This window comes from Amphiura filiformis, chromosome 6 (assembly GCF_039555335.1).
Source record: "Amphiura filiformis chromosome 6, Afil_fr2py, whole genome shotgun sequence".
Classification (NCBI taxonomy): Eukaryota; Metazoa; Echinodermata; class Ophiuroidea; order Amphilepidida; family Amphiuridae; genus Amphiura; species Amphiura filiformis.
Genome location: NC_092633.1, coordinates 77,667,981 through 77,693,827, shown reverse-complemented (window position 1 = coordinate 77,693,827; position 25,847 = coordinate 77,667,981). Strand labels below are relative to the sequence as shown.

Below are 25,847 nucleotides of genomic sequence, written 5' to 3'. Positions count from 1 at the left end.
TAAGTGGACTTTTAAATCCTTGAAAGCACTTATTAAAAAGAGGTTTATTTAATCAATAAATAAAAGTTGAACTATGATAATACCTATTCAATCCTGTGTAAGGCAGGAAACTAATTGGCCCATTACTCAGAATAGCAATTTGGCAAAGTATCATTTTCAAAATTATCCATATCTTGATAAATAGTGATGCTTTTTATATAATTTTGGTATCATTTTAAAGCTTATTGTCTAGTGCTTACATTTTTATTCAAATCATGAAATGTCAAAAATGCAACTTGTTCCTGGTTTTGTCAGAGCAGGTGACATTTGCGTTTGGAAAGTTAAAAGGACAATGCATGTCTGGGATGCTAGTCATTATCAAATGAGGCAGGACATAGTTGATATGTGGTATAATATTCCCTTACTAATATCTGAACAAACTTGATTAATTGTATTTCTAATTTTAATGCAAACTTACCCTGATCACAAGACTATCAGCAAATGAGGCTGGATTATCAATAGGCTGAAAAACAGGTAAACCACTGCCCATAACACCTAATCTTAGCACCAATAGAAACACAGCACAAGCACACAGAACCAGTTGTCTTTGCATCAAGTATCGAACCCATCTGTAATCAGCAGTAATATTCTTGTTCACATTTTCATTCAGGTCTGTAGTAGTTTGCTGATGCCAGTGATGATGGTAGCCAGAAAATGGGAATTTAAGAATTGTAAGTGGATGGATTCTGTTGATGGCTATGATGTCATAAGCACTGCACACACCCTGAAATGTTCAAATAATCAAAATGGTTATTTGATTGGTCTAACAGTGAATGTTTTCACAGATAAATATTGGGCATTTGTATTTTTGTTGTAAAGAACATGAATCCCAAATCAGACAAATTGAATTGTGATCTTTAAACCACCAACTCCAATTATGAAAGGCTCTGATCAACTTACCCACTCACAAACAGTTTCAAACCTAATTATTTTAGCATATTCGTAATGTTTAAACAAGTCCCAACTTCCACCTATTTTAATTCAGCCAAATTCCTCGTGCTTCTAGGGTAATAGTGCAATGTTGAATTTAATGTCTTATAATAAGATAAATTACCTGTAGAACACCACAGTTAAATGGACAAGAGAGTGTGTTTTCCTTCATATACCTATGTTGGCTTAAAATGACCAGAAAACCCCTCCTGACAGTTGTTACCTATATTACTTCTAATTTTTGGCACAAACAAAACAAAATTCAAATTTAGCTGAAATCGCATGAAGATTCTGATAAGATTGAAAGCAAGCCCAATTGAAAGCAAACTCAATTACACAAGACACATCACAGAATACTTACTATAACAGTTATTCCCTGCTCTTTACAAAACATCGAAGCTGCACATAAAACCATACTGAGACATAATCTACGCCATGAAAATCTTCCACTACAATCTGAAAGAGTATCCAAAAAAAAAATTAAAAAACTGAACATATAAAAAATATTCTTACAAAGTTATGGAAACTTAAAATATATATTACACAAATTTAAGAAAAAGACAATCACAGGTTATTCAGTGTTTAATATTTATGTCAATTTGAATTTGACCATAAAAAGCAAGGGTTTTCCTTTTTGTAATTTCATTTGAGCTAACTTTGCAACATTCTTATAGTTACTTTTATTGAATCTATTAAATTGGTTAATTTCATTATCCATTTCTTTGTGAAGTAATAAGATTCTAAATGTTATGTACATTTAATCTGGATTTATAATTCAATCTACCCATGATTTCCTTGTCAAATCCCAGTTAAACCCTGTTAAGTAGGTTTTAACTGGATCCATTTAAAAGTCAAGTTGAACACCAGTTAAACATACTAAATCACTCTAACAGTTTAATTTACCTTTTCTGATTGCAGAATAATAGAGAAGAAATGAGAGGATAAAACAAAGAGCACACAATAGATCTGCTCTGCCGACAACTCCAGCAACCTGCAAGACATAAGTCACAGATAATTACACAATTAAGTACAGATGAATTTGGCAGATCACTTATATATGAAGAGCTTAGTTTCAAAACCCCTTACATCCACTTCAGAAATTTTGAGAAAAATGACTGGTGACACAGAGAAAAATGATTATTTTTTAGCCATAAATGCATGTGGCTGTATCACAGGAGGGTTTGCAGCAATTAGTTTCCATGTTAGTAGTATAGTTTTGAAACACGCCAAATTCAAACCTAATCCAACCTCGCATTAACTGTTGGTTTGTATTAAAGATTACAAGAAGCTAAGTACAGGATTTTGTCCATTGTTGCAGAGAAGTCATAACCTAGAACTACTGAGCAATATTTTGTAACACAGACTACAAAGTGGGTGGGGGTTGTTGCACCCCAAATTATAAACGTCATATACCGTTATGTTTGGTACCAATGTATAGCTATCATAATGGGTCTCCAAAATAAGTACAAACATCCCCCACATAATGACGCTATGACGTCAGCATGTGAGGGTGCCCATGCAAAATTGGGAAAATCTTACTATGTACAAAAGTATAGGCAAAATTGCTTTTCTTCTAAAAATTCTACAAAAATGTGATTTTCACCAAACCATTCCCTCAATATAATTGAAATGACTTTTAAACCTAACTAACAAGTAAAAAGTAAAAAGTCAGTAGCTCTTGGAATAATTTTAAAAGAGCAAAATGCAAATCATTGATTTTACTGTACAGAAACCAATGGTAGGCCTCATCAACCCCCCTCTATAGTCATCTTTGACAGACGTTCCTACCCCCGAGTAAGGTGCTAGGGTAATAATTTTATCACTAAAATGAGCACATTTTTTTGTGACAGATAAAAAAATCTTAGGGGGGTTGGTACAATCCCCCATTTGTAGTTCTAGGGTTGAGTATTTAGATAGTTCATAGTCCTGGTAAGTAATGCAAGCATAGCGACAGCCAAAAGCAGTTGTAGTAATGTAGTTCCATAGTTATCCCCTAAAGCTGTCCTGTGTTGGGAGCATGAAGCATTTTACAAAAGCTATTTTCAAGCGTGAAACCAATAATGCACTAAAAGAAAATACTGTACCATAAAAGTACAACAAATATGCTCCTTTAACCAGCGACACATTCTACTTACTGATTCAGTGTGAATAGGATGAGTTGCAAAGATGACAGCGCCAAGGAGACTAGCACGTGGTTTCTCATCAAATATCAATGACATACTTCTGCCATTATGATGTGGGTCGGTAAAGAGAATGGAGAAAAGAATGAGAGACAAAATGCTGATGATGGTATGAAGGAGAATGTTGACTGCATGAAAGCCCCATGGGTGCAAACCTTGGCTGAGGTAGTAATTGAATCTGAAAGAAATTCACATTTAAATCAATTTTAATATTAATATGATTGAATTATTATTATTGTATAAAATATGAAGCACAATTTATGTCTTTTATTGCTTGCCATAATCCACATTTCAATAACCGAGGACACTCAAAAAATTAAATTACTTTGTTTTCATTAGCTAAGAACAACTTTATTTCCAACAAAAAATATTGAACACTTAAAACCCAATACAAAGATCTCAAACATATGGTATCTATCAGGACACAGTTCTTTAACTGTGTATGTTTGTACAAAGTGTCCCATAAAATGGTTACATGTATGTAGAAAATGAGCCGCATTTTGCGATAGTAATAAAAAAAAGCGCTGTCATTTTTTTTTAGATATAATTTATTCATTCTTCTTGTACTTGTACTTATATTTTTCATGATTGAACTTCTTGCACTAAGGACCAATGACAAATTAAATATTGCACATCTAATAAAAATAAATCAGTTTTAGAGCTTCTTGACTCTTGGTGTTAACAAATAAAAGATGATCATTAGAGAAGAACACCTTTTTGGTGAAAGCAGTTCTGCACACTGTATCTCCTGCCATTAACATTATGAAAATAATAACAATAATCTTTTGCATGGAAGATTTTGTTGAAATTGCTGCTGTGTTAAAAACTGTAAGAATATTGTCAATTTTTGACTGAACTAGCTTGAACTCTTGACATAAAACTGAACTAGTTTTATTCTCTCAACCAGATATTTAGATCCTAAAATGGGCAATCATTAATTATATAACCCAATGTTTCCCCTTGCCTACTTAAGGCCTTTGCACATTGTCTAGGCAGCACAAAATATTTGATTTTCAAAACATTTATCATCATGAACTCTGAAAAGGGTTAATAAATGTCTGGCCCCTGCACAATTTCTAGATCTGAACAGGAATACATGCTTGCAAATTGATGTTTATATAAATGTAAACTGTGTGCGTATCAGAAATGTCACGAATGCTATTCTACATATTGTACTGCCTAGTTTTATTTTCCTTTGTAAACTGAAAAAAATGATAATGCTAAATAGTATTATATATTTTAGCTTTGGTCTCATTTTTGCATAAAATACATTGGCACGGCAGTTTAAGTAGAACGTGACTAGAGTTTGCTCTGAAAATTTGCTCTTTTTTTTTTATAGCCACACATTGAAATTTCTCTCAAATTATAAAATAAAGTTGAACAGAATTTCTGATCAGGCCATTTATTTTGGGTCCTAAATTGCCAAAGTATGCCTATGGTGTGTGAGGGCAATGTTTTTCAAAATATATAACTGTATCCACAAGCAACAATCTGTAGCATAGTGTAATTCAATAATGTAATAATGTCAGGGAATAATGCAGTTATAATAGCAGAAAGATTTGAGTAAAAAAATGTGAAAGAAATAGCTGATCTTTAGAAATATTTTGTAATCTTACCATACGCCGGTAACTACATGTGTAGTTTGAAATTTCTATACATATTTTGAAATTTTACCAAAAACATTCTGGGCTATTTATTAATATACGTCTTCAATCCAAAATATTATTTTGGGGCTATCATTGCACCATGTTGAAATGATATCCACAAAAAATAATGTTTATAGAGCAAAATGTTGATGAGAGAGGTGCGAATAAATGCACATTGTACTTCAAATCCCCTGATAAATATTATGCCCTTTTAATTGCTTGATGTATGATACAAGATATATAGTGCCTGGGGCACAGCTATAAATGGCGAAGATTGTCAGCGTGAGTGAATGATTATTACATGGGTAGGATAAATAGCGTGCTGTGAAAAGATTCAAAGCTATTACCGGGATCTAAGCTGACATAAGCATAAGAAATGTATGAGGAATTTGGGAGAAGTAAGTGATGTCTGTTTGCATTATGAGACCTGTACATCATAAAATAGCAGGTTTTAGTATTGTGATCGTCTGACAAGCACTGAATGATGCCTTGCAACGCTTGTTTTTAGTGATTTTAAAAATATTTTTCACCCAAATATCTGTGGGCAAAATAATCAAGTTCATTAAGAATATTCTTACTGACAAGCTGACGTTTAAGGTCAATAGCCTAATTTACATAAAAGCTTCTGAAGCTAGGGAAATGTCCGCAGGTTTAGGGTCAATGAGATTAGAAGTGAAGCTACAGCCATTCTACAATTTTACTAAGGGGATGGAAAGAAATAACCCTGTACGCGTTCTATGGCCCCGACTGACCCAGAATTTGCGTTTTGGAGAATTTTTTTTTTAATTTTGCTAAAATCATGCAAAATTAGCCTTTTGGCAGACAAAATTGATTAATTTTGGCTGAACTGTTTTAGAAAATATGTTAGCAAAAAATCTTTTTTCTGATTTCTTGTGAAATTGACTGAATTGAAATCTACTTCTACTTACTTGAAAGTTAGTATTGTCAATGGTCTGTAGGATTTGTGGCTCTCCTTACGTGTGATTGGCATTCCCCAGAAATCATTCCAGAAAAGATTGGATATCGGCGTTTCGGGGAGCAAATCTTTGTTCCCTACTACTGCTTCTTGATCATCAAACACAAAATCTCCATGGCAACTGTTGTAATAGCATACCAATGAGAGCACACCAATCAGAATAGATGCAGAACCAAGAGATAATTTGGGGACAGGGAGATAAGTGTCAAAAGTAACCTCACAATGGTCACTGTCTTTTGTCAAGTCATTTTTCCTCCCAATTCTGCAGTCTTTGCCACCATGGTGATGGCGGCCATTTTGGTGTGAAGTCTGTGTTTGAAGCTGGTGCCCTGATTCCGTCTGAAGATGGCGATGGATGTGTTGTTGATGGTGCCTCTGGTGCGGCATGGTGCATGGTGATTGGTTCAGTGCAGTCACATGACAATAACTTCAAACTTGTTTTTTGGTCCAGCAATGTGATTTGGTCCAGCAATGTGATTTGGTCCAGCACAGTCATTTGTTTAAAATTCACAAGTACAGGTAACTATATACAAGAAACTCAGTCACCTGTTTTCTGCTTTTAAAATTGGCAAAATGTTTGTCATTTAAAATTTAAAGGATCTGAACGTTCAATACTGATAACTTCACGAATCATCTCACACCATCATATTTATGACGCACAATAATGGACCACATTGACGACGATGTCCCTCATCTTTCTTCCATCTGGGAAGGTATATATCTGGGAATACAAGCAAACAAATTTAAGTCAATTAGTTCAATATGTAGTCACTCAGTTATTATTCATGAATATGTTTGGCACAGTTCATTAATTTATCTGGTATAGTTCATTAAATGTCTATGACCGCATTTATAAGCAAAGCATTGGCATGAATATTAACAGCAATTTAGCTGTGTTCACTTAATTATCTCCAGATTAACAATACACTTGATTTGGTAAATGTGGATAAACATACTAACAAGGAACATTAAGTGTTACTAACTTTTAAAGACACCACATTGTTTTTCCATTTTGTTGTTGAAGCAATTATCAAAATGAATTTTGAATTTATGAGGTAAGAAAATAACAAACAGACCCCCAAACAAAATACAACGAAAACACAAAAAACAAATCCTACAACAACGTTTTACTGTTGATACATGCTACTTGTATACCACCATCATGTACAATGTATTGTATAACCATTATTCCAAACATGTTTCGCTCTTTTCAATAAAATTTGAATGTTTGCCTGCTTGTGTCAATGCTAATAATTTAAAATTTTATTCCAGAGTTATATCTAAACTGCTTTAGCAAAACAATACACAAAACATCATAGTTGCATGACTTGCATACTGTGTATCATTTCAGTTGTGACTACAATACATGAAACACATCAATTGTTCTTTACAGGTGAAAATTTTGCCTTGACTGAACAGACCACAAATTGTTAAACATTATTTGCAACTCAAACATTAAAACCAAAAATATTCAATGTGCATAAATTTGTAAATTTTGAGCAATAAATAATATTAATAAATGGAACAAAAATAGATAAATACTAACAACAGTAATAATGATGTACCGTATACAACTATACATTAATATTCATTGTAATAATTAAAGTAAAGTGCAATAGACAGTAGATCCATTTATATGAGCCTCATTTATTATTGTATGACACAATGTAGTCATCAATCACACAGGTTTAAGTTGAGTTGCTGCTTGATTACATGCAAGCCAAATAATTGCCTCTGCAGGCACTGTCACTTCTGCTCAAATGAATAATCCTAAAGAATTGTATAGACTAATTCAATTTAAATGCACACAGATCTGGATAAGCCAGAATATGCCTTTTACAATCACATGGTAAATTTTTATTTGGTAAATTGGTTTTATATTTCAAGAAAGGCAAACTCTTAGCTTGAGTGATCATCTCTCTTTTGATGTAATTTGGGGCCAGACTCCTCTGTGTACAATGTTGCTGGGGGGGTCACTATAGTACATTAGCATACCATAGCAAAGAAGTAAAAAAACAATTATGCAAACGAAGGTGTTTGAAAATGATCTACACTGGTCATATAAATCACACAGCACTCACTTGATTCAATATAGCCTAATCAAATAAAATCAAAGGTCAACAACATTGTAAATACATGCTTTCAATATCTAATTGTCATATTTACCTACACCCAGCAAACACTAAACATATACAGAAATCGTTTCAATGTTGGATTGTATTAAGCATGCATATAAAATGGTTTATCTTGATGCAAAATATAAAGTGATGACAAAATATTTTTCAAAATGCTTGCCAAAATATTTTGCAATGATATTTTGACATTTTTCATGTTGTTAGAGTGTTGTTTCATAAAACATTTTAAGAATGTTTTCATCACCTTCATATAACATATAACCTGACATTTAAATGTTATTAAAGTTTTGACCAAAGCAAATTACCAAAATGTGTTTACAACACGATTATAACATTTGAAAAACATTGCTGGGTATTTTAATACAGCCTCATTTCAATTCAATTTCAATGCATCAATATGCAAAAAAAACAAAAAAACCTAAAACAACAAAAAACAAAACAAAACCAAAAAAACACCAAAAAACAAACAACCCAACAACCGTTCTTATTCAATTCCCATTCAAACACATTGAAATAACATAAAACTTTGCCAGGTGAATGGGTGAAATCATGAACTGTGACTTGAGACTATGTGACAAAATGTGTTCACCTTCATCATGTATCTTCCTAAGAAAAAAGTGGGTAATGGTAAATCTAATGGACGAGGACACAAACACATCAAGGATCAAATAATGATACAAGAGGGTACCTTAATGAACAACCGGAAAGAAAAAGAGCAAGGTACACCAACTGAACTTGATGTGGGGAAACAAGTAAAATGCAGTCTAGACTGTATGCAGATTGCAGGAGGGGTGGGGGGGGGGGGGGCAAAAACAGCAAATGTAGGCATAGAAGAATAGGTAAAGTTCAATAGCCAAAAATTACCAATTCCAAGACCCACAGAAGTGTTAAACCTGCAAAAACAACAGGGATCAATTATACAAAAATTATGCACTGCAACAAGTGATGAGAATCACTGTGCACATTTAAAACATAATAAACCAAACAACCAATGTACATGTAGGCACAAAAACAGGCAAAGTCTGATGGCCAAAAATGGCCAATTCCAGAGCCCATAGTCAGGAAAACAGTACTAAAGTATGTGATGCACATATATAAGCAGACAAACAAAACCAAACAGACAAAAAAAACCAACCTATCTTCCTATATGTTTTTTCAGCAATGCTCAGTGAATTCTATACTGTACCTTTGAATTGCGATAATGTACAACACAAAAAGTATTTTATTCCAGTTTTAGTAAGGCTCCTCAGACAGTTAGAGACATAACCAGCCACAGTACATTGTAAATGCACAGTACACAACGACCATCTAAATACAGCTCACACCTCTGATCCAGTTCCTTGATTCAGTGACACTTGCATAATTATCTGTGTAGTCTACACCATGTATGCATCCTCTCTGTGCATTATAGGAGACACATGCTAACTCGCAGATGTTACACAAAACAACTGCTGTATAATAATAATCATATCTTTTCCGAGGCAATACTATCTATGGATACACATCTTCAACATTTGTTTTTCATCAAAACATTCACTGCTCTCTAAACATAAGTGACTTCTGCAGCAGTCTACCGTCGCATACTGCAATGCTTCGAGCGAGCTTCAAGTGCTGGCTGCTCTGAATATTTGCATATTGGATTTGCAAAGGATGAGGAAAAAAAGAAACAATACATATGCAGGGCATTTTCAATTCAGTCATTCATTCTGGTCAAATTCACCCATTTTATCCGTTCATTGAACCAACATCTTATTTGGCCTTGAGGCTTTCTCTTTGTGTCAAATTTGCCAGTCAATTGTAATAAAGCGCTATTTTCCGCTTAGTAAGCGTTATTTTCCACTGATATTACAAATATTCTGACACCACAGGTGTATTTAAGGTACTATTACTCTTGCACATTAGAAGAGCCAGTAATAATGAATCAATTAAAATTGTTAATCAGTACTTTTCTTATTTATAATAACAAAATGCTACAAATTAAAATTGATTTGAAATTCTATTGATTACGGTACATTTAAAATGGAAAGAGGATGAAGCAATGGAATTATGGAATATACAGATAATACTCTGTACACAAAACTTGTTGCTACACCAAAAATTTAAACAAACATCTATATAAACAGGATTGCTATTTGATTGCCCTTGCAAAACAAGAATATCCTATTTTTCAAAGCTCTTTGAAACTCATCCCTTACCATAGAAGATTGCTTAATAAGCAATACTTAAGCAATCATGACAGCAATCACTGATTATTAGCAATAATCTAAGCAATATTAAAAGATCACTAGCCATCATTAGCAATCAATCAAACTATAAGCAATAAGCAATATCACATTCTTGGTAAGACATCATGCTAGCAATCGATCCCATCATACGCAATCACTGATTGCTAGTGCTAGCAATCACTGATTGCTAGGAAAATTTGCATATTTAAGCGTTTCCGTGCACGTTTTCCTAAGCCTTTTAACGTGTTTTATTTAAAAGGCGCCCCATTAATGTGTGCCAAACATTGCTTGCCCAGTTGCCCCCCCTCTCGGCTTGCCAAAAATTGCTTGCCCCCGGCCCCCTTTCGGCTCGCCAAACATTTCTTGCCCCCTAATTTTACCCTCCCCAGGGCTCATAATTATTGCACAGCCCCTAACCAGAGGTTTCCAGTGGTATAAAAATCTCAACGTTTTTTGAGAAAAGTGGGAGGATGATGCTGTGGATCACAAAATGCCCTTTTAATTCCCACTTTTCTATTTATTTCTGCTTGGAGGGGGAAGGTGGAGCCAGGTATGTGAGTGGACTCACCCTTGATGTGATGTGATTTTGAATTTATATAATAGCTGCAGCAGGTGCACATTAATATGCAGCCTCATTTTAAAATCAATAATACAATAATTTAATTTAATATTTGGCCATTTAATCACACACAGTGTGCAAAACAGGTCTATATTTGCAAGACTACTAGTACTAGCAGATGGGTCATTTCGAGTTAATAATAATAATATTAAAGTTTATTTCAGCATAATATGTAACAAATAACAAAATTATGGTGCTATGGGCTGTGGAGAAAACTTGCAAGGAGCTTGATGAGCCATGAACTCTTTACAACAAAAAATTAACCAAATTTTGGAACTAAAATTTATATTATTGCAAATTTTTGCGAGCTCCACACATACTTTGAAGTCTTTCTCAATTTGGATTTCTCAATCCAGTAAGGGAGGGGGGGGGGGGCGGGGCTGGGGGCAGGGTGTTAGCTAGCTATCTGTCCACCCATCATTTTAGACAGGAAGTTTGCTCCTGGGAGAGGCAGCAAGCAAATTTAATGTTTGTGACATAATGCTAAATTCTTTTCTTTTCAGCAGTATATGGTTTAGGCTAATGAAATGAAATGATTAGTTTCCCGGCACATTTTTTTCAGTGAAATATGAGGTCATTGATTTCATTATTCATTATTTTGGAAAATTTCTTTATTGTCAAAACTTTCATTTACATGGCTATTATATTGTTGATGAAAGACCATCTCAAAACAGGTATTAATGCTTAGATCATCATTACATACATTTTTGCAACAGATTGAGAAAAGATTTGAATTTGTTTAAACTAAAATGAAAAGAAATGTGCAATTTTTGTACTAGAAACATGATCATATGAGGTAATCCTTAAATTTCCATTATTTACCACATCCTCTACCCCTACAACTAGAAAAACTGCTGATTATGATGATCCAGCAGGTGATGTCAGACATTTTGAGTTTCAATTTTGATTATTTCCATCTCAATTTTTAGATTTTTTAATGAAAATAATGAAAGTTTTGGTCAAATTGAAAAGGTGATGTGGGTGGGTGACGGGAAACTAATAATTTCATTACATAGGCCTTAGGCCTACGTTTTAAATTATAGAAACGTTAAAAAGTGAGCTGTTGTAAACTGCTTATCCACAAAAATAGCCTGTTAGTGTTAAGTAAAATTTCAGGCCCCTTTATAGAAAGCTCAGGGCAGGCCCCTAAAACTTTGAAATTTTTAATTATAGAAAGGCAGTTTTGGTGAAAATGATGGGCACACTTGGTCAAATCCTTGCTTAGACCCTGGTGGGGAGGTTAGTAAGAGGAAATCAGATGTGAAATGCTTGACACAATATCACTTGTGATATCATGTTTTTGTCGGTACATTCACAAGTTTGTTCCCTCCATCCAAAAGTTTGGTTACGCTACTGCAAGTGGGGGACAAAAGGGCCTCCGATTCAACGAGAATCATAGAATCGATTCCTGTAATGATTCTTGTAACATTTGTTGTGAGAATCAATTTCTTTCACTGATATACCTCAGTGGGGCGAGATGGCCGAGTGGTTAAGGCGTTGCGCTGCCGGCCGGGAGATACGATCGACGAGGGTTCGAGCCTTGGGCTTGCCTTAGGTGAAAATTCTCTTCCCTCCCAAAAAGTTCCTATATGGTCATTGGTCAGGAATCCTTCAATTCAGTTCAGAAATTTAATTTCAGAATTTAATTGAAGAATTTCTTCTAGCCCCCAATACACTGCTTATCACATGCAGATATAGGTAGTGTATGTGCTTCGTCCGTGATTCGGAAGTCACGTAAAGCCGTTGGTCCCGTGTACAGGAAGAGTCAAACCCTGTGCACGTTAAGTGTCAGAGCTATTCGAAAAGAGAAGGGGGACCATCCCCGTTTCTGGTATCTGCAATCAATCCTAGGTTCCAGGATCGTGCATAGGTAAACTGTGCACGTAAAGCCTGTGCGTTGATACTCAACCATTTGAGGTAAGCACGTATATGGAAGGAAGGGGATAGGGATAAATAACCCAGGAATTACCGGCCCTCCCAATTGATATTAACACAAATATACATGTGTAAGAAATACCCCGGTCCCCGCACTCCGTGCATCCGCGGGTATTCATGCTCGTCGAAAATTTCGCGAAATAAGGGGTGTTTTCAGATCAGAAACGCGATTCGCGAAATACACAAAAAAGGGGTGTTTTTTCAAACTACGTGGGTATTTTCATCGAGCAGCCTACGCGTTTCGGCCAGAAAAGGGTATATTAGAAATATCGTTCGCGTTTTAGCGAAAATAGGGGTATTGTCGAAGGGCAAATAATTCGCGAAATCGCTAAAAAAGGGGTGTTTTTCCCTAAAACTTCAAGCGAAATGAGATGCAAAAGGGGTGTTTTAAAAGTTAACCGACAAGCATGAATACCCGCGGATGCACGGAGTGCGGGGACTGGGGAAATACCGGGGGGAAATACCCTCCCAATATCAACACCAATATGTGTAGCCTAGGCCTACATAAATATTGGGAGGGGGTATTTCCTGGGATATTTATCCCCATCGCCCAGGATATATGCCTATCTCCCCGGCTCAAAAAGTGTGAAATTTGGGAAGCTCATTCCCAGGAAATGTTGGTGTTTGGAGGAAATTCTGGTATTTGGAGGAAATTGTGTCTTTTTGTACCGGTATATGAAAACATGCTATATTGTGGGAACCTTTTTTTTAGCTTTCTTCCCGGAAATTAACATTTTTTCGAGCCCTGCCCCCCCCCCCAAAAAAAAACCCCTCTCTACAACCATCACACACCGTAGGGCCTATTTAATATTACTTCTTGAGGCTAAAGAATGGGTAATTTGGGTATAATGAATTCACATATATTTTGCCCAATTTGCTAATATTATATTTTTGTCCATGGTGGGATACCTGTACCATGTTTTGGATCAAGGGTTCTTCTTCGTTTCAGCACTGCCTGTGGTTTGGCATAAAGCTGCTGTTCTTTGGTGGACCCCGGGGATAGGACTCGAGATAGAGCCGAAGTGGGGCCATTAATTTCTACATCATACATTTGTAGGCCTATACATTTTGGTATCACTTTTCCTTGCTTTACGCATGGTACGTGCAAAAACGCAGTTGCCATAACAAAACTTCATTCCTTATTAATTTATTATGTTGCATTCGCACGTAAAATAAACTCTCAGTCGTGGTACCAAGTTCATAAATTCTGCGGTCACACACTCAACACACGTTCATAGCATGCACAGCGGAATCGCGATATACTTCCTCATTCATAGCCTGCTCATATCGTGGGTTAGCAGGGTCATCATCACAAAATTATTAACATTTCTACATTAAATGAATACACACGTCATTTTCTATGCGACCTCTTGTCAATATCAAGGTAAGTCAATTATATACAATGAATTAAATAAGTCGGCACTTACCCTTTGGGTACATGGGAAACGGTAAACAAAAAAGCAGTATTATCTCACGCACTGCAGTAAATTGCAGTAGCGGTAGCTCGACTCTCAGATGCACCCGATGCTCCTGCTGCGATCGATACAGCTACTGAACCGCCGTTTTGCCGGTTGTTGTTTTTTACGTGCATGTCATCATAAGCTTACGTTACGGACTAAACAATCGGCTTTAAATTATACCGCTGTATATAATACAATTATAAACAATAACGTAATCACGTAGCCTTGGAATTATATCATTCCACGCAAAACGCAAATAGATGCCTGGACTGATAGATAGATGAAGGACATTCCCAATTCCCATTTCATTTTATCGTACCGTGTTTATTTTTCCGAGGCCTTCTGTTTATAAGAGACCTATTTTAGATGCAGCAAAAAGTGATGGTGATGAATGGGATATCGTTGGCCAGAAGAGTCAATGCATTTAATAGCAGTGTGCTATGTACCGGGACTACTCCCCGTTCCAGAAAAAAACAGCACTATTTTTGGGGGATTAAAAAAACCAAGTTCGGTCAAATGAAACGGCTCCAACCTAATCATTCATTTAGTAGGTCTCCTAACCATAAGCGTAGGTCGGGGGGGATAAATCCCCAATATTTTGCCGGGGATGGGGTGGTCCATACAATTGATGTTGACGCCTGAATATGGGTTTCTGACCAAATTAACCTCATATTTGCCCATTTTAGCCCCAAAGTATATACTTCAAGAATTTTTTCCAACCCCACCCCCCCATGTCAAAAAGAAATCTACGCCACTGCTACTATGGGCCTAAAACTTAAGTTCACTATTTTACTAATTTCTTGAAAAAAGAGCCAAAAAACATGCATTTTCGGCATGACAATATGACTGGTTATTTGACATTCTGACTTATTTGACATTCAGCCATCTGATTTATTAAAATTTAACTGGTTATTTTACATTCTGACTTATTTGACCAGGGGCTACATTTGTGCAGTGAGATTAAAAATCCGTGCAGTGAGAGTTTAAAATCTGTGCTTAAAATATTTCTATGCCATTCAAGTTTCAACCGGTCAAATGACTAGGAAATGAAGTTCTTCCGCAAAGTAAGATCGAGTCGTAATCCTATGTAAAAATGATATTTAGTATATAGTTTTCCTCTCAGTAAACAATACTTTTTTATTCAACCAAAAACTGCCTTACAATGCTTCTGGTATAGTCAAAATTTTCCGTCGACGCCGACAGTGTTGTATTTTATTGTAATTTTTATATTATGTTCTGGTGTATTGTATTTATGTGTTGAATTGCCAAATATCTATCTATCTCATTCTCAGGAACCCGAATGTCTTCGTCAGCACCAGAGACAAAGGAACACTACAATCATAGGTAAGATAGTATTCGGGATCAAATAATCATATAAAGCAAAGTAAAGGGAAGTGAGGATATCGATAAGACTCGCGTCATTTTCGTATTATTTGATGCGATCAAGCAAAATCAGTCTGAAGTAGGCCTAGGTCAATTTTGGATTCTTACATTTTCATTTTAGCGTATTCAAAGCTCCACATTAGTGAACCCCCCCAAAAAAAGTCCATTATCTCAAAACTACGATTGCCGAGTTCCGACTGATTTTGCTTGATCGCATCACATTATTTGTGACGCATGTGGTAAAATCAGTGAGTCGGATAGGCATGCGTAGCGTCAGTTTCGTACATCACATTTTGTAATGCAGTGGTAAAATCAGTGAGTTTTCCTTTATTCGGTGTTAACGGAGAAAAAAAATCCAAATTTACAAATATGACGACGTAAGAAAAAAAACCCATGGGCACGGGTAAAAACAAGTAGGCCTATAACAAAAACATAATAAATATTTTAACTTGCTATGCTTATGCTAACAGTGGTGGCGCTACGGGTGTATGGCATGGGGGGAAATTCCCCATCCCCCAGACAGAAGCTCTGCCCCCCCAATTTCCCCAGAAAAATTGAAAAGAGGGGTGAAAATCTACTTTTTAGCCAAAATTAGGTGAAATGCCCCCGTCGGAAGCTCTGGCCCCTTCCCCCGAAAAAATTCTGGCGCCGCCACTATATATTAGTATAAAAGCTTTTCATTAATATTAACAACAATTCGTTTGAGGGTGTTGAATTGCAATTATAAGACGTGTTTATGTGTGATTTGTGTAGAGATACTTGATGTTCACAATGGTGTTTACCAAAAAGTAATTACCCCCTTTTAATAATGGCCATTAATCCTAAACTGTTAATTGTATACCAATTTTGGAATATGCTGTCGAAGCAGAATTTATTTCTGCTCATTATGACACCTCATTTGTTCCAATGGTCCCAATTTTAATGTCGCAGTGAACATTTTAACGAAAGTAACCCAAGATTTAAAAGTTGCTGCAAAATCCTATTGCCTTGTTGTATTCAGTATCATTGAAGGGAATCTTATCAGCTCTCATTGGCTTTTTCTTTTTGTTTCATGCATTTGGAGGGAATCAAAACATGCGATAATCAATAACAATTGTCAGTATTATTCACTTAATGTCAAATCGGAACATGAAGATTTCAATATTGTTTTCTGACTAATAAGGTCCTAAATGGCCAACAATTGCAAGTTGTTTTTTCAGTGGTAAAGTTAGATTCAAAATTTACTGATTGGGAGGTGTTCACAAGAAGTAACTCTTGGTCTTTCACTTTATGTGACCCACTTGGTCACAGAAAACATTGAATTTTAAAGTATATTAAAATATGAGATTAAGTAAACAATGACCACTGATGTGAATAATGACATTTTTTTTATATTATTACATGTTTTGACCTCCTCCAAGTTCACGAAACAAGAAGATTAATCCAATGAGCGCAGAAAACATTTTCTTCCATGGACACTGAATACAAGGCAATATGAGTTTGCATTAACTTGCAAATTTTGAGTTACTTTCATTTAAATGTACGCTGTGACATCAATATTGGAACCATTGCAACAAATAAGGTGTCATAATGCGCAGAAATAAATTCTGCTTCGACTGCATATTCCACAGTTGGCATAGAATTAATCGCGGAGGAATAATGCCATTATTTAAAGGGGACAATTACTTTTTGGTAGATGTTTATTTCGAATATAGCCTATTGCTTCAATCCTAAGACGTGGGTATACAAGACGGATAAATTGGATAGTCAAAATTGTGTATTTCGTTAGATTCAGGTTTATGCATGCAAACTGACGAACACATATATAAACAGGTATACGTATTTATAAAGAAAAATATACCGTACCGCATTTTATATAGCACACAAATTCACCATTGTTTGAAGTCACTGTAAGTGATTCGCTATATGAGAAATTCTAAAAAATGATCCTCTTTTGTAAAGAGAATGGGTGTGCTGTAAGCTATCATGATAAGACCGTACACGGAATATGAGACATTTTCATTAATGTTTGGGAGTTTGTCCATATAATACAAACACTTCATCGGCAGCTATTAAAGCCTATTATAAGGTCCACAACTTATAAGTTCCCCCCTAATACTTTTTAAAATAAGTCCAAAAATATTTTACGAAATGTAAAAATGTAAATAGGTATGATATAGCCATATTTTGTTTTAAACATTTATAGCGTCACACGTCATTGCTTTCAGTCACAATGGTTAATTGTGTAAGAAAAAGAGGCGTTTTAAAAGTTGCTGAGTCCATAGCAGTCCGGTTTTCTTTAACAAACACATGAATAGACCTGGCCTACTGTATTGTTTGAGAGCTGATTCCTATGGACTCGGATGCAACTTTTAAGACTGTTTAAAAAGGTCTCTTTTTTTAACATAATGAACCATTGTGCCTGAACGCAATGACGTGTGACGCTATAATTTGGTCCATATGTGTAAAACAAATAAGGCTACCAATACCTTTTTATACGTTTGCATTTCGTCAAATATTTTTCGATTTATTTTAAAAAGTATTTAGGGGGAACTTTTAAGTTGTGGACCTTATAATTATATGCACTGATACAATTGAACGGAGCTTAAAATGTATCACCACTACTACTGTTTTAGTCTTTTTTGACACTTTTTTCATTGAATAAATACCTTATGAAAATCTTATTGACTTGTACCTCACTTGTAAGCTATTACCGCGAATTGAGTTTGTGCATATGACGTATCATACCGTATATATATATATTTTTGTGGACATTTGTAGATTGCTCATTCCGTAAATATGGCGGACTACTCAAATGCATTCAACAAAAGAATGATTGCAATATACCGCAACAGTTCGTCTCACACACATAACAAATGCACTGCGATCAAATAGGTTAATGACAACATTTGATTGAATGGACTGCGCCATGATTACGGTGAAGGACACCGGTTCAAATCCTTTGTTTGGAGCCAATCAATAATTTCACGTACAACATCTATTGTAATTTTCTAAGCCTTCGCCTATATTACTGATAAGTGAATCACTGGTCAGTGTGATCCCGGTGTGTTAAAACAGGAAATAGAACCTGGATGACAAATGGCCAAACAGCACCTGACCAGGTAGTTGCACCTGGTCCTTCTGCTCACGCAGAACTGTTTCTGATGATACTTTCGTTTCTGGTTTTCTGGCAAGTTATATATACTGTTATATTAATTTATACCTAATTTTAAAACTAAACCGTATGTGGGTAAAGTTATTTCTTTAATAGATGCACTATCTAATCCGGCACATTATGACACCTCATTGAATCCAATGTGACTTCAAGAAGCAAAGTTACAGACATTTGATTAGACGAAGGTCCAGTTAAGTTTTAAATGTGACAAACTGGCCTATTCAAAACTCCACGGACTAAAGCATCTGGTTTGAGAGTGGTAAATGGCTAATTTATGCGTGCCTTTAATTTAAAACAAAAGGAAAAAAGAAAACTGAAACAAAAGAATTGACAAATAAAAGTTATGAAAAGTAAACACTGAAATAAAAACTGCTTTAAATAAAGCTTCATTGAAGAAACTGTGTTGTCTCTTAGTTGTACATGTTGTATAGGCCAGTTTGTCACTTTTAAAACGGGACCTTCGTCTGTTCAATTGCTTGTAACTTTACTTCTTCAGGTCTTATTGGATTCAATGTGGTGTCATAATGTGCAGGATTAAATTGTGCATCTATTAAAAAGACACATTTATTGCAAAATGGTTGAGTTTTGGAATTGCGATTATGTTTCCAAGTATAATGATACTTTTTTGGCGCAGTATAGGTAGCCTTCTAGAAGTGACATGAAGTGGCTACTTTCAATCATTACTTCGTCATGTCTGTGTCATCTTCATTCAGTATTAACTAATATTTCTATTCACTTGCACATGTAATCAATCAATGGTTAATTGTTTTCTCTTATCTGTAAATACAGTCACATCTCTCTCATTCCATCTACTTCGACTCCTTTTTTAGGAGCCACACTTCATTTCTTCTGTTGATTAGTTTCATTGGACTATCATAACCGCAAAAGTAATAGAACTCTTCAACATAAGGATGATCGGAGCCTAGGGCATCACGTAACTTCTTTAATTCTTCTACAATCTCTGGTTCTCCAGCAAATCCAGTAAATTGTCTGCAAGAAACGAGAAATAATACATGGACATCACATTTGCAATCTTATTGATTCTAAAGCATATTTTTGTGAATGTGCAAGAGCAATACAATATGACCATATCATATATTATCGATTCCTTCTAAAATTTACAACAAGCTCGAGCTCGGAAACTGCGAAAATATACACCAGTGGCTTAGCCAAAGGGAACCAATGGGACTGTGCCCGGCACCCCGGTACCGACGGTTCAGATATTGCTGAACCACAGATCAGAAGAAATCGGGAAGCGCCGTAAAAAAAACTTGGCGGCTGGTGGCAAGAAAGTTTTGCACCACGTACGTCGAAGTTCACTTTTCAAGAGTGAACTGTTTTTACGAAAACAAAACGACTGGTAAAAAGTCTAGTAGTAAATTAAGGTCAAGTCAACAAGTCGAAAATTAAGAAGGCTTATTTAGCCATTGTATAAAACATGGTGTCGTCGGTTTGAATATTTTCATAGAGCCTATTGAACTAATGGTTTATATGGTTCTTCACAATATGTGACCCGGCAGCACAAATGAGCCGTAAATTCCCTAAATTGTATTCTGAGATACGGTGTAAAATGTGTACGAAGGTCATATTCATCGGTAACTTAAGCTGGCCCGACATCCGTCTCATTTCGATAGTCAAAAACTAATCAATAATCCTATTGTTGAAGTGGATAATAAGCTTCTACCTTAGATGGCTATAGAACTTTTAATAGCTCTGGTCTTTGTTTGCTTATATCGCTAAATCCTGTTCAAGTGGTGGGTTACCAGGCATTGTATTTTGTACAGGTATGAATAAGCAACAATTAACAATGAGAGAACTTTCTTAAACCTCGTTGACTTGGGGATGATTTGAAATGACCGCCAATTATGACTGTTTGATATTTATTGCCAACAATGTGGAAAAAGAGACACATATAAAAACGCAAAAAGCTATAGTTTTGTTGAAGGAGCAAAGTTTAACAAACCATAACCCGCTTCTGGATATCGTTTGAAGTCAAATGATATACCATTTTAAGTTTATGATGTTTATTTTTAAACACGAAATAAAACAAAATTGACCGGGAGGAATTTACGGCTCATTCGCCGTGGACGGTCACATATAACTGAAATGGAAAGAAAAGTGCAAATGTTCGCCATTTTTCGGCACAAATGAATTGGTCAAAATGACGTCATGGTCATAAATATCAATCTCCTAATTTGCATTTAACCGCCATTTCTCCAGCTAGCGTGTCCTGGGATTGGTCCTTTAGCTAGGTATTATTTATATCTATGGACGGGTCCGTCAGTACATCGCGACCCGCGTACATTATTTCCTGATTGATCACTGTTGAAACCGAATAGCCTATACTTCATTTTGGGTCAATTTAGCATTAAAATAATTTCTGCCCGAAGTTTGCACTGGCGCATTTTTTTCCGGTAAAGTGGGTCATTTTGGAGGATACCCTTTCAAAAAGTATCGACATATCTTTAGGCCGTCTGGACTCGTTACAAAGTCATGTTCCCCCTGGTCTCAAAAAGTTGCCACCACTGTGATACACTTCACGTGCGTTACCTAAGACGTACTTGTTCAGTGCGTAGGGGATCGCGACGGACTCTCTCTGACATTACAATACAACACCGTCCTAAACTGCCCCGCAAGCGGATTGATGGCCGCTTCGCGCGCACCCCCAGTCGAGGGACTTAAACTGGAACCAGTTTTAGTTTGAAGCACAAAATTGATCATGGGGGGGGGCGCTGAATTGGTCGATTCGGCCCCCAAGACGGCGCCCAGGGCACACGCCTCCCTTGCCTCTTAGTCTTAGCTATGCCACTGGCATTTATGACGGGCTTACCTAACATAGACGTGTGTCTTGGGTGTTGATCGGATGGTAATCATACTATCCTCATTTGGTGTGGGAGGATTTTCCGTATGTTCTCCAGGTGGAATGAAGAAACCCACTCCAAAGTTCTGTACACATGTCTTCCATTCATCGGCAGGTGTGATGTGAATGCATACTGGAGATGTCATCGGTACATTCTTACCTATATTGTAATTAAAAATTGATAAGTTGATTGATCATTATACGCCATGTCAACAAATTCCCTGATATTTGGTGTATGCCTATACATATTAAACATGCACAAATGCACGTGTATATTTTGGAGGCAGGACAGTTGCCACGCCTCTTGTCACATATTCAAGTTCACAAAACAATTTTAGACTAGACAAGATACAATGATCAGAAAGTTATAAGACAATTTTTGTTGAAAGTTGGTTTCCTTACCATCTTACCAAATTTGGACTTGCTGAATCGCAAAATGGCGGACACCACGTGTTATTTTGAAAAATGACTCTCACATTGACCCCACAAATGACCCGGGGTCAATTAAACTTGCTCCGATTTCATTCAAAAGATATCTGGTAGAATGATCACAAAAGTAGAGAGTTTGCGAAATGCGGAGTTTGAAAATTCACTTCAACTGCAACGGCAACTTCAGAAATATCAATTGGATTTCTTCCTCAAATTTACTTGAACGCGAACGTCTGACTGGTTAATGCACCAACAGCATCTTTTAGCTTAAACTCGGGACATGTGTATCAATGGGCGATCAAAAGAAGGGAATGTGTAAGAGCTTGTAAACGACCACATCAAAATCAAAATGTCCCCCTTTTGTTTCGTCAAGTGGGTTATTATTCACACTTCAAGACACAAGACTCTACCTAAGGCGCTACGTTTGAATGAATATGAATGAACTCGAAGTAGAAAGATTAAAACATTCAACTACACCCAGGTTATTTTCCCAAATATTTCTGAACCAACTGCAATCTCAGAAAATATTGTTCGAACACTTTAAAGGCCTTATTGGAAATAGTCCCCCTTCTACCCCCGTACAATGTTGGCATACCCAATATGCTCATCTTCACATATCTTCTCCCAACATTGATTGGTGGGGAAAGGGGAGGGGATATGCTTAAGATGAACATTGAGAGAACTCTATTATAAATCTTAGTTTCCAGTGACTCATATAGCGTGCGCACTATACTAAGATGAACATGGGAATTACAGTGGGTGTTCGAACACATTTTTCCGGGATTGTGGTTCCTTCCTCAGTGGGTAATGGTGTGTGAGGTGCTGCTAAGATGCATATAGAACTCGCTTTACTTCTCAACAAGGATTATCGGGACCCAGCGCTAACCTGCTTATTATAAACATCTACCAAAAGTAATTACTCCCCTTTATTACGAGATGATAACCCAAAATCTATTCATCAAATTTTAAAACTGAAATAGCAAAAGGAAACACACACAAAAGTATATGCCAAGCTTGACGTTTGGAACAAAAATATTTTAACCTAATTCAATCACTAATTTTCATGTATTTTTTTACCCAAACCAAAAGAGGTTTCCATTAATTGGTCTTTTAAGGGTAGACGAGGTATTGTTGGTCGAAGCAACCTAAAATCGATTTTCATTATCTAGATCAATATATTATTGAAAAATAACACCTTGATGTTTTGCAAAAGTTAATTCTGCAAATCATATACTTTGCAAACTTGCTTAATTTATTGTTGTTAATGAGTTATGTACGTTTTACAAAAGTGTTGTTGTTTCAGCCCTCTTTACAACGTAACTGAAGAACCGCAGCACCTATAAAAGTATATCTGTGATATTTTAATTCTTCTACACACTATGAATTGAGCAATACAGTTTTTGCTAAAGCTCACTACCATTCGTAAGATGCTGTGAACTACCAAAACACAAAAGTTTAAAATAATTAATAACCTTAACTAGATAATACATAACTTGTAGTTTTATACTGCATGTGTAAATATTAAAACTATTGTTCTTGAATTGACTAATTTGTACACAATTTACTGCTCACTATAGATTTTTCGCGTTCACTTCGACTTCTAGAAGCCTTCATCATGTTCATGGCATAGTGGTTTTGAATAGATAATCCTCTCTAATCCTCTAGACCATTGTAGACGTTGAAGTTTGTGATTTGAACCGCGTTTCGCAAACTCTAATATGAAGAGTGTGTGTTGACGGCCAGTGGTTGCGGAGTTATAATTATATGCGCCAAAACGTTTTTGTCGTGATCAATAAAATATAAATTCGGATATTACCTTCTTTATTAGTTCCGGCTATGTACTTAAAAAGCCTCGTGAATCCTTCAGAGCTAGATTCTTTGTAGACTTTACCAGTAACTCGGGTAACAGCCCATTTTGATTCAACATAAACCCTCTCTTCATAGACCTGAAAGAAAAAGTTTGAGACGCTTTAGTAATAGTTTGCGGTCGCTTGAAGCCATAATGTATGATGATTGAATGTTCTTAATCATCCCTAGCTTCAGAGTTTTATTTGGAAATAAATCGAATACGGGAACTTCCTTTTTGCAATTTTGCTACATTGCGTCTGGAACCACCAGACTTCACCCGCAACTGATCCGCTGGACTGGTATCGTGAGGAAGTTGTTATTCTGGATTAGGGGAACAATGACATAGGACATGTAGGAGAGGCATATAAAGAAACCATGCGTATAGAGCAACACTAAACAAGAGAGGGGACTCCGCTTTAACTTATCTCATGCATGGGCCCTTCACTTTTTATGATGGGACCGGGCCATCAAGACGATAATTAGCCGTCTATCACGTGACCAGTCCAGCGGGTCAATTGCCTGATGAAGTTTGGACGTGGTTTCCAGACACAAGGTAGCAAAGTAGCAAAAAGTAAGTTCCAGTATTAGCTTTATTTTCAAACTCCGTTATAATCTTTTAAAATGATTCTCTTTTTTTTTTCAAACCTGATTTCTTGCAATGGCACATTTGCAATGTCCCAACTTAGTATTGGATAAAGCCAAATTCATTTTGCTTGTACTAAACAGAGCAATTTTGATTTTAATGTTTTAACAAGACATTAAAAGCTATAGCTATTAAATCCCTCATTTATCTCGTTATTTCGGCTTAAAATGACTTGAAAACTAAAGTCCTGAAAAAATATTTTCCCCAATATTTGCTAAAGTGTAGCTAAATTAAAATTGGTCCGACATTGTATGGCCGAGTAGGCCTAGTCATGTTTTTCGCATTGCATAAACAGACAACGGATAGCTAAATTACATCACCTCTGCTACTGATTGCATATCGCCTATTTGTAAATAGGTGATAAAAATACGATAAACCAACAATGGTGATAGAAAAATTGTATATTATCTCTATGATGATCAGAATGGTTTAAGGCGGCTAGCACTTTAGTTAGTCTCTGTCCTTCAAGTATTCCGATAAATTATTTATTTATTTAAAACTAAACATTGCAATTTAACGGTTATAGAATGAAACCGTTACACACCGACATCGCCTGGTTAATAATTACATTGTACAGCAGAGACACTAACATGAATACACGGTATCGATACACGTGAATGTGCTATGTACGATTTGATATTCAGACGATAAATCTTTGGATACCGGGGTAGAAAATGATGAATATCTCCCGTAATTTTTATTCTAAAGAAGCCATATTTTTTCCCTTGCACTTGAACATTATGTGTTGAAAGGATATGATAGTCGTTAGCTTGCGTATTGAGAAAGAAGCGTGCGTATTGAGCTCAAAAACTGACACAAATTGTGATTTTATATGTGGCGAACTACAGCGCAGCGTAGGCTAGCTGTACTCACTCGTGGAAGCAGTCTAAAAGCAGATATGACCTCATGGCGTATACATGCTCACTCACACACAGAGAGGTCAATTACCAGGCTATTGTCAGTAGCCTTAGTCGGATGTCCCTCGGCTTATTATGCGTCTCAAAACTATTAAACAGGTCGGAACAAAATGGCCATGCGTGGCTGTGGATTCAACCTACCATGGCGATTTCTGCCATGAAGATATCGGGTCGATGGCACTGTGCGTTATCATAAAGGTCTGACTCCAATTATAAACAGTGAATATAATGTATAAAGTACAAACCTAATTTAGGCTCGCGCTTTTTTTTTTTTTTACAGATTTAGTTTTGGGCGATTGCCGGAAAAACGGGATATGTTTTTGAAAAGCGTTTCCCTTTGGAACATTGTAAATACTTATTGTGAATATTGAATATTACTCTTCGTGATTTTAATTTATGAACTCTTTTTCAAATTTCCACATTGATGAAAGCTGCATATTTATGTTCTCCCAGACACAGAACTTGATC

At 36.1% G+C, this 25,847-nt stretch overlaps 3 protein-coding genes across 3 annotated transcripts in view; 1 reads left to right on the top strand and 2 right to left on the bottom strand.

Moving 5' to 3' along the window:
* Positions 1 to 14,425, bottom strand: part of LOC140156072 (protein O-mannosyl-transferase F38B6.6-like) — a 27,379-nt gene extending 12,954 nt beyond the window's left edge. The window contains 6 exon segments of the mRNA XM_072179187.1: positions 458 to 763; positions 1,331 to 1,425; positions 1,873 to 1,960; positions 3,105 to 3,327; positions 5,725 to 6,492; positions 14,113 to 14,425. Of these exon segments, the coding sequence (XP_072035288.1) occupies positions 458 to 763; positions 1,331 to 1,425; positions 1,873 to 1,960; positions 3,105 to 3,327; positions 5,725 to 6,158 (1,146 nt within the window). The 5' untranslated portion in view covers positions 6,159 to 6,492; positions 14,113 to 14,425.
* Positions 13,843 to 25,847, top strand: part of LOC140156073 (2-acylglycerol O-acyltransferase 1-like) — a 25,757-nt gene continuing 13,752 nt past the window's right edge. Inside the window, exons 1-2 of the mRNA XM_072179189.1 lie at positions 13,843 to 14,069; positions 15,438 to 15,489. Coding sequence (XP_072035290.1) covers positions 14,024 to 14,069; positions 15,438 to 15,489 — 98 coding nt within the window. The 5' untranslated portion in view covers positions 13,843 to 14,023. The remainder of the gene's footprint in view (positions 14,070 to 15,437; positions 15,490 to 25,847) is intronic.
* The window catches only part of LOC140154116 (heme-binding protein 1-like), a 7,436-nt gene continuing 1,080 nt past the window's right edge, over positions 19,492 to 25,847 (bottom strand). Inside the window, exons 2-4 of the mRNA XM_072176724.1 lie at positions 23,788 to 23,917; positions 21,513 to 21,702; positions 19,492 to 19,672 (exon numbers count right to left, since the gene is read on the bottom strand). Coding sequence (XP_072032825.1) covers positions 19,492 to 19,672; positions 21,513 to 21,702; positions 23,788 to 23,917 — 501 coding nt within the window. The remainder of the gene's footprint in view (positions 19,673 to 21,512; positions 21,703 to 23,787; positions 23,918 to 25,847) is intronic.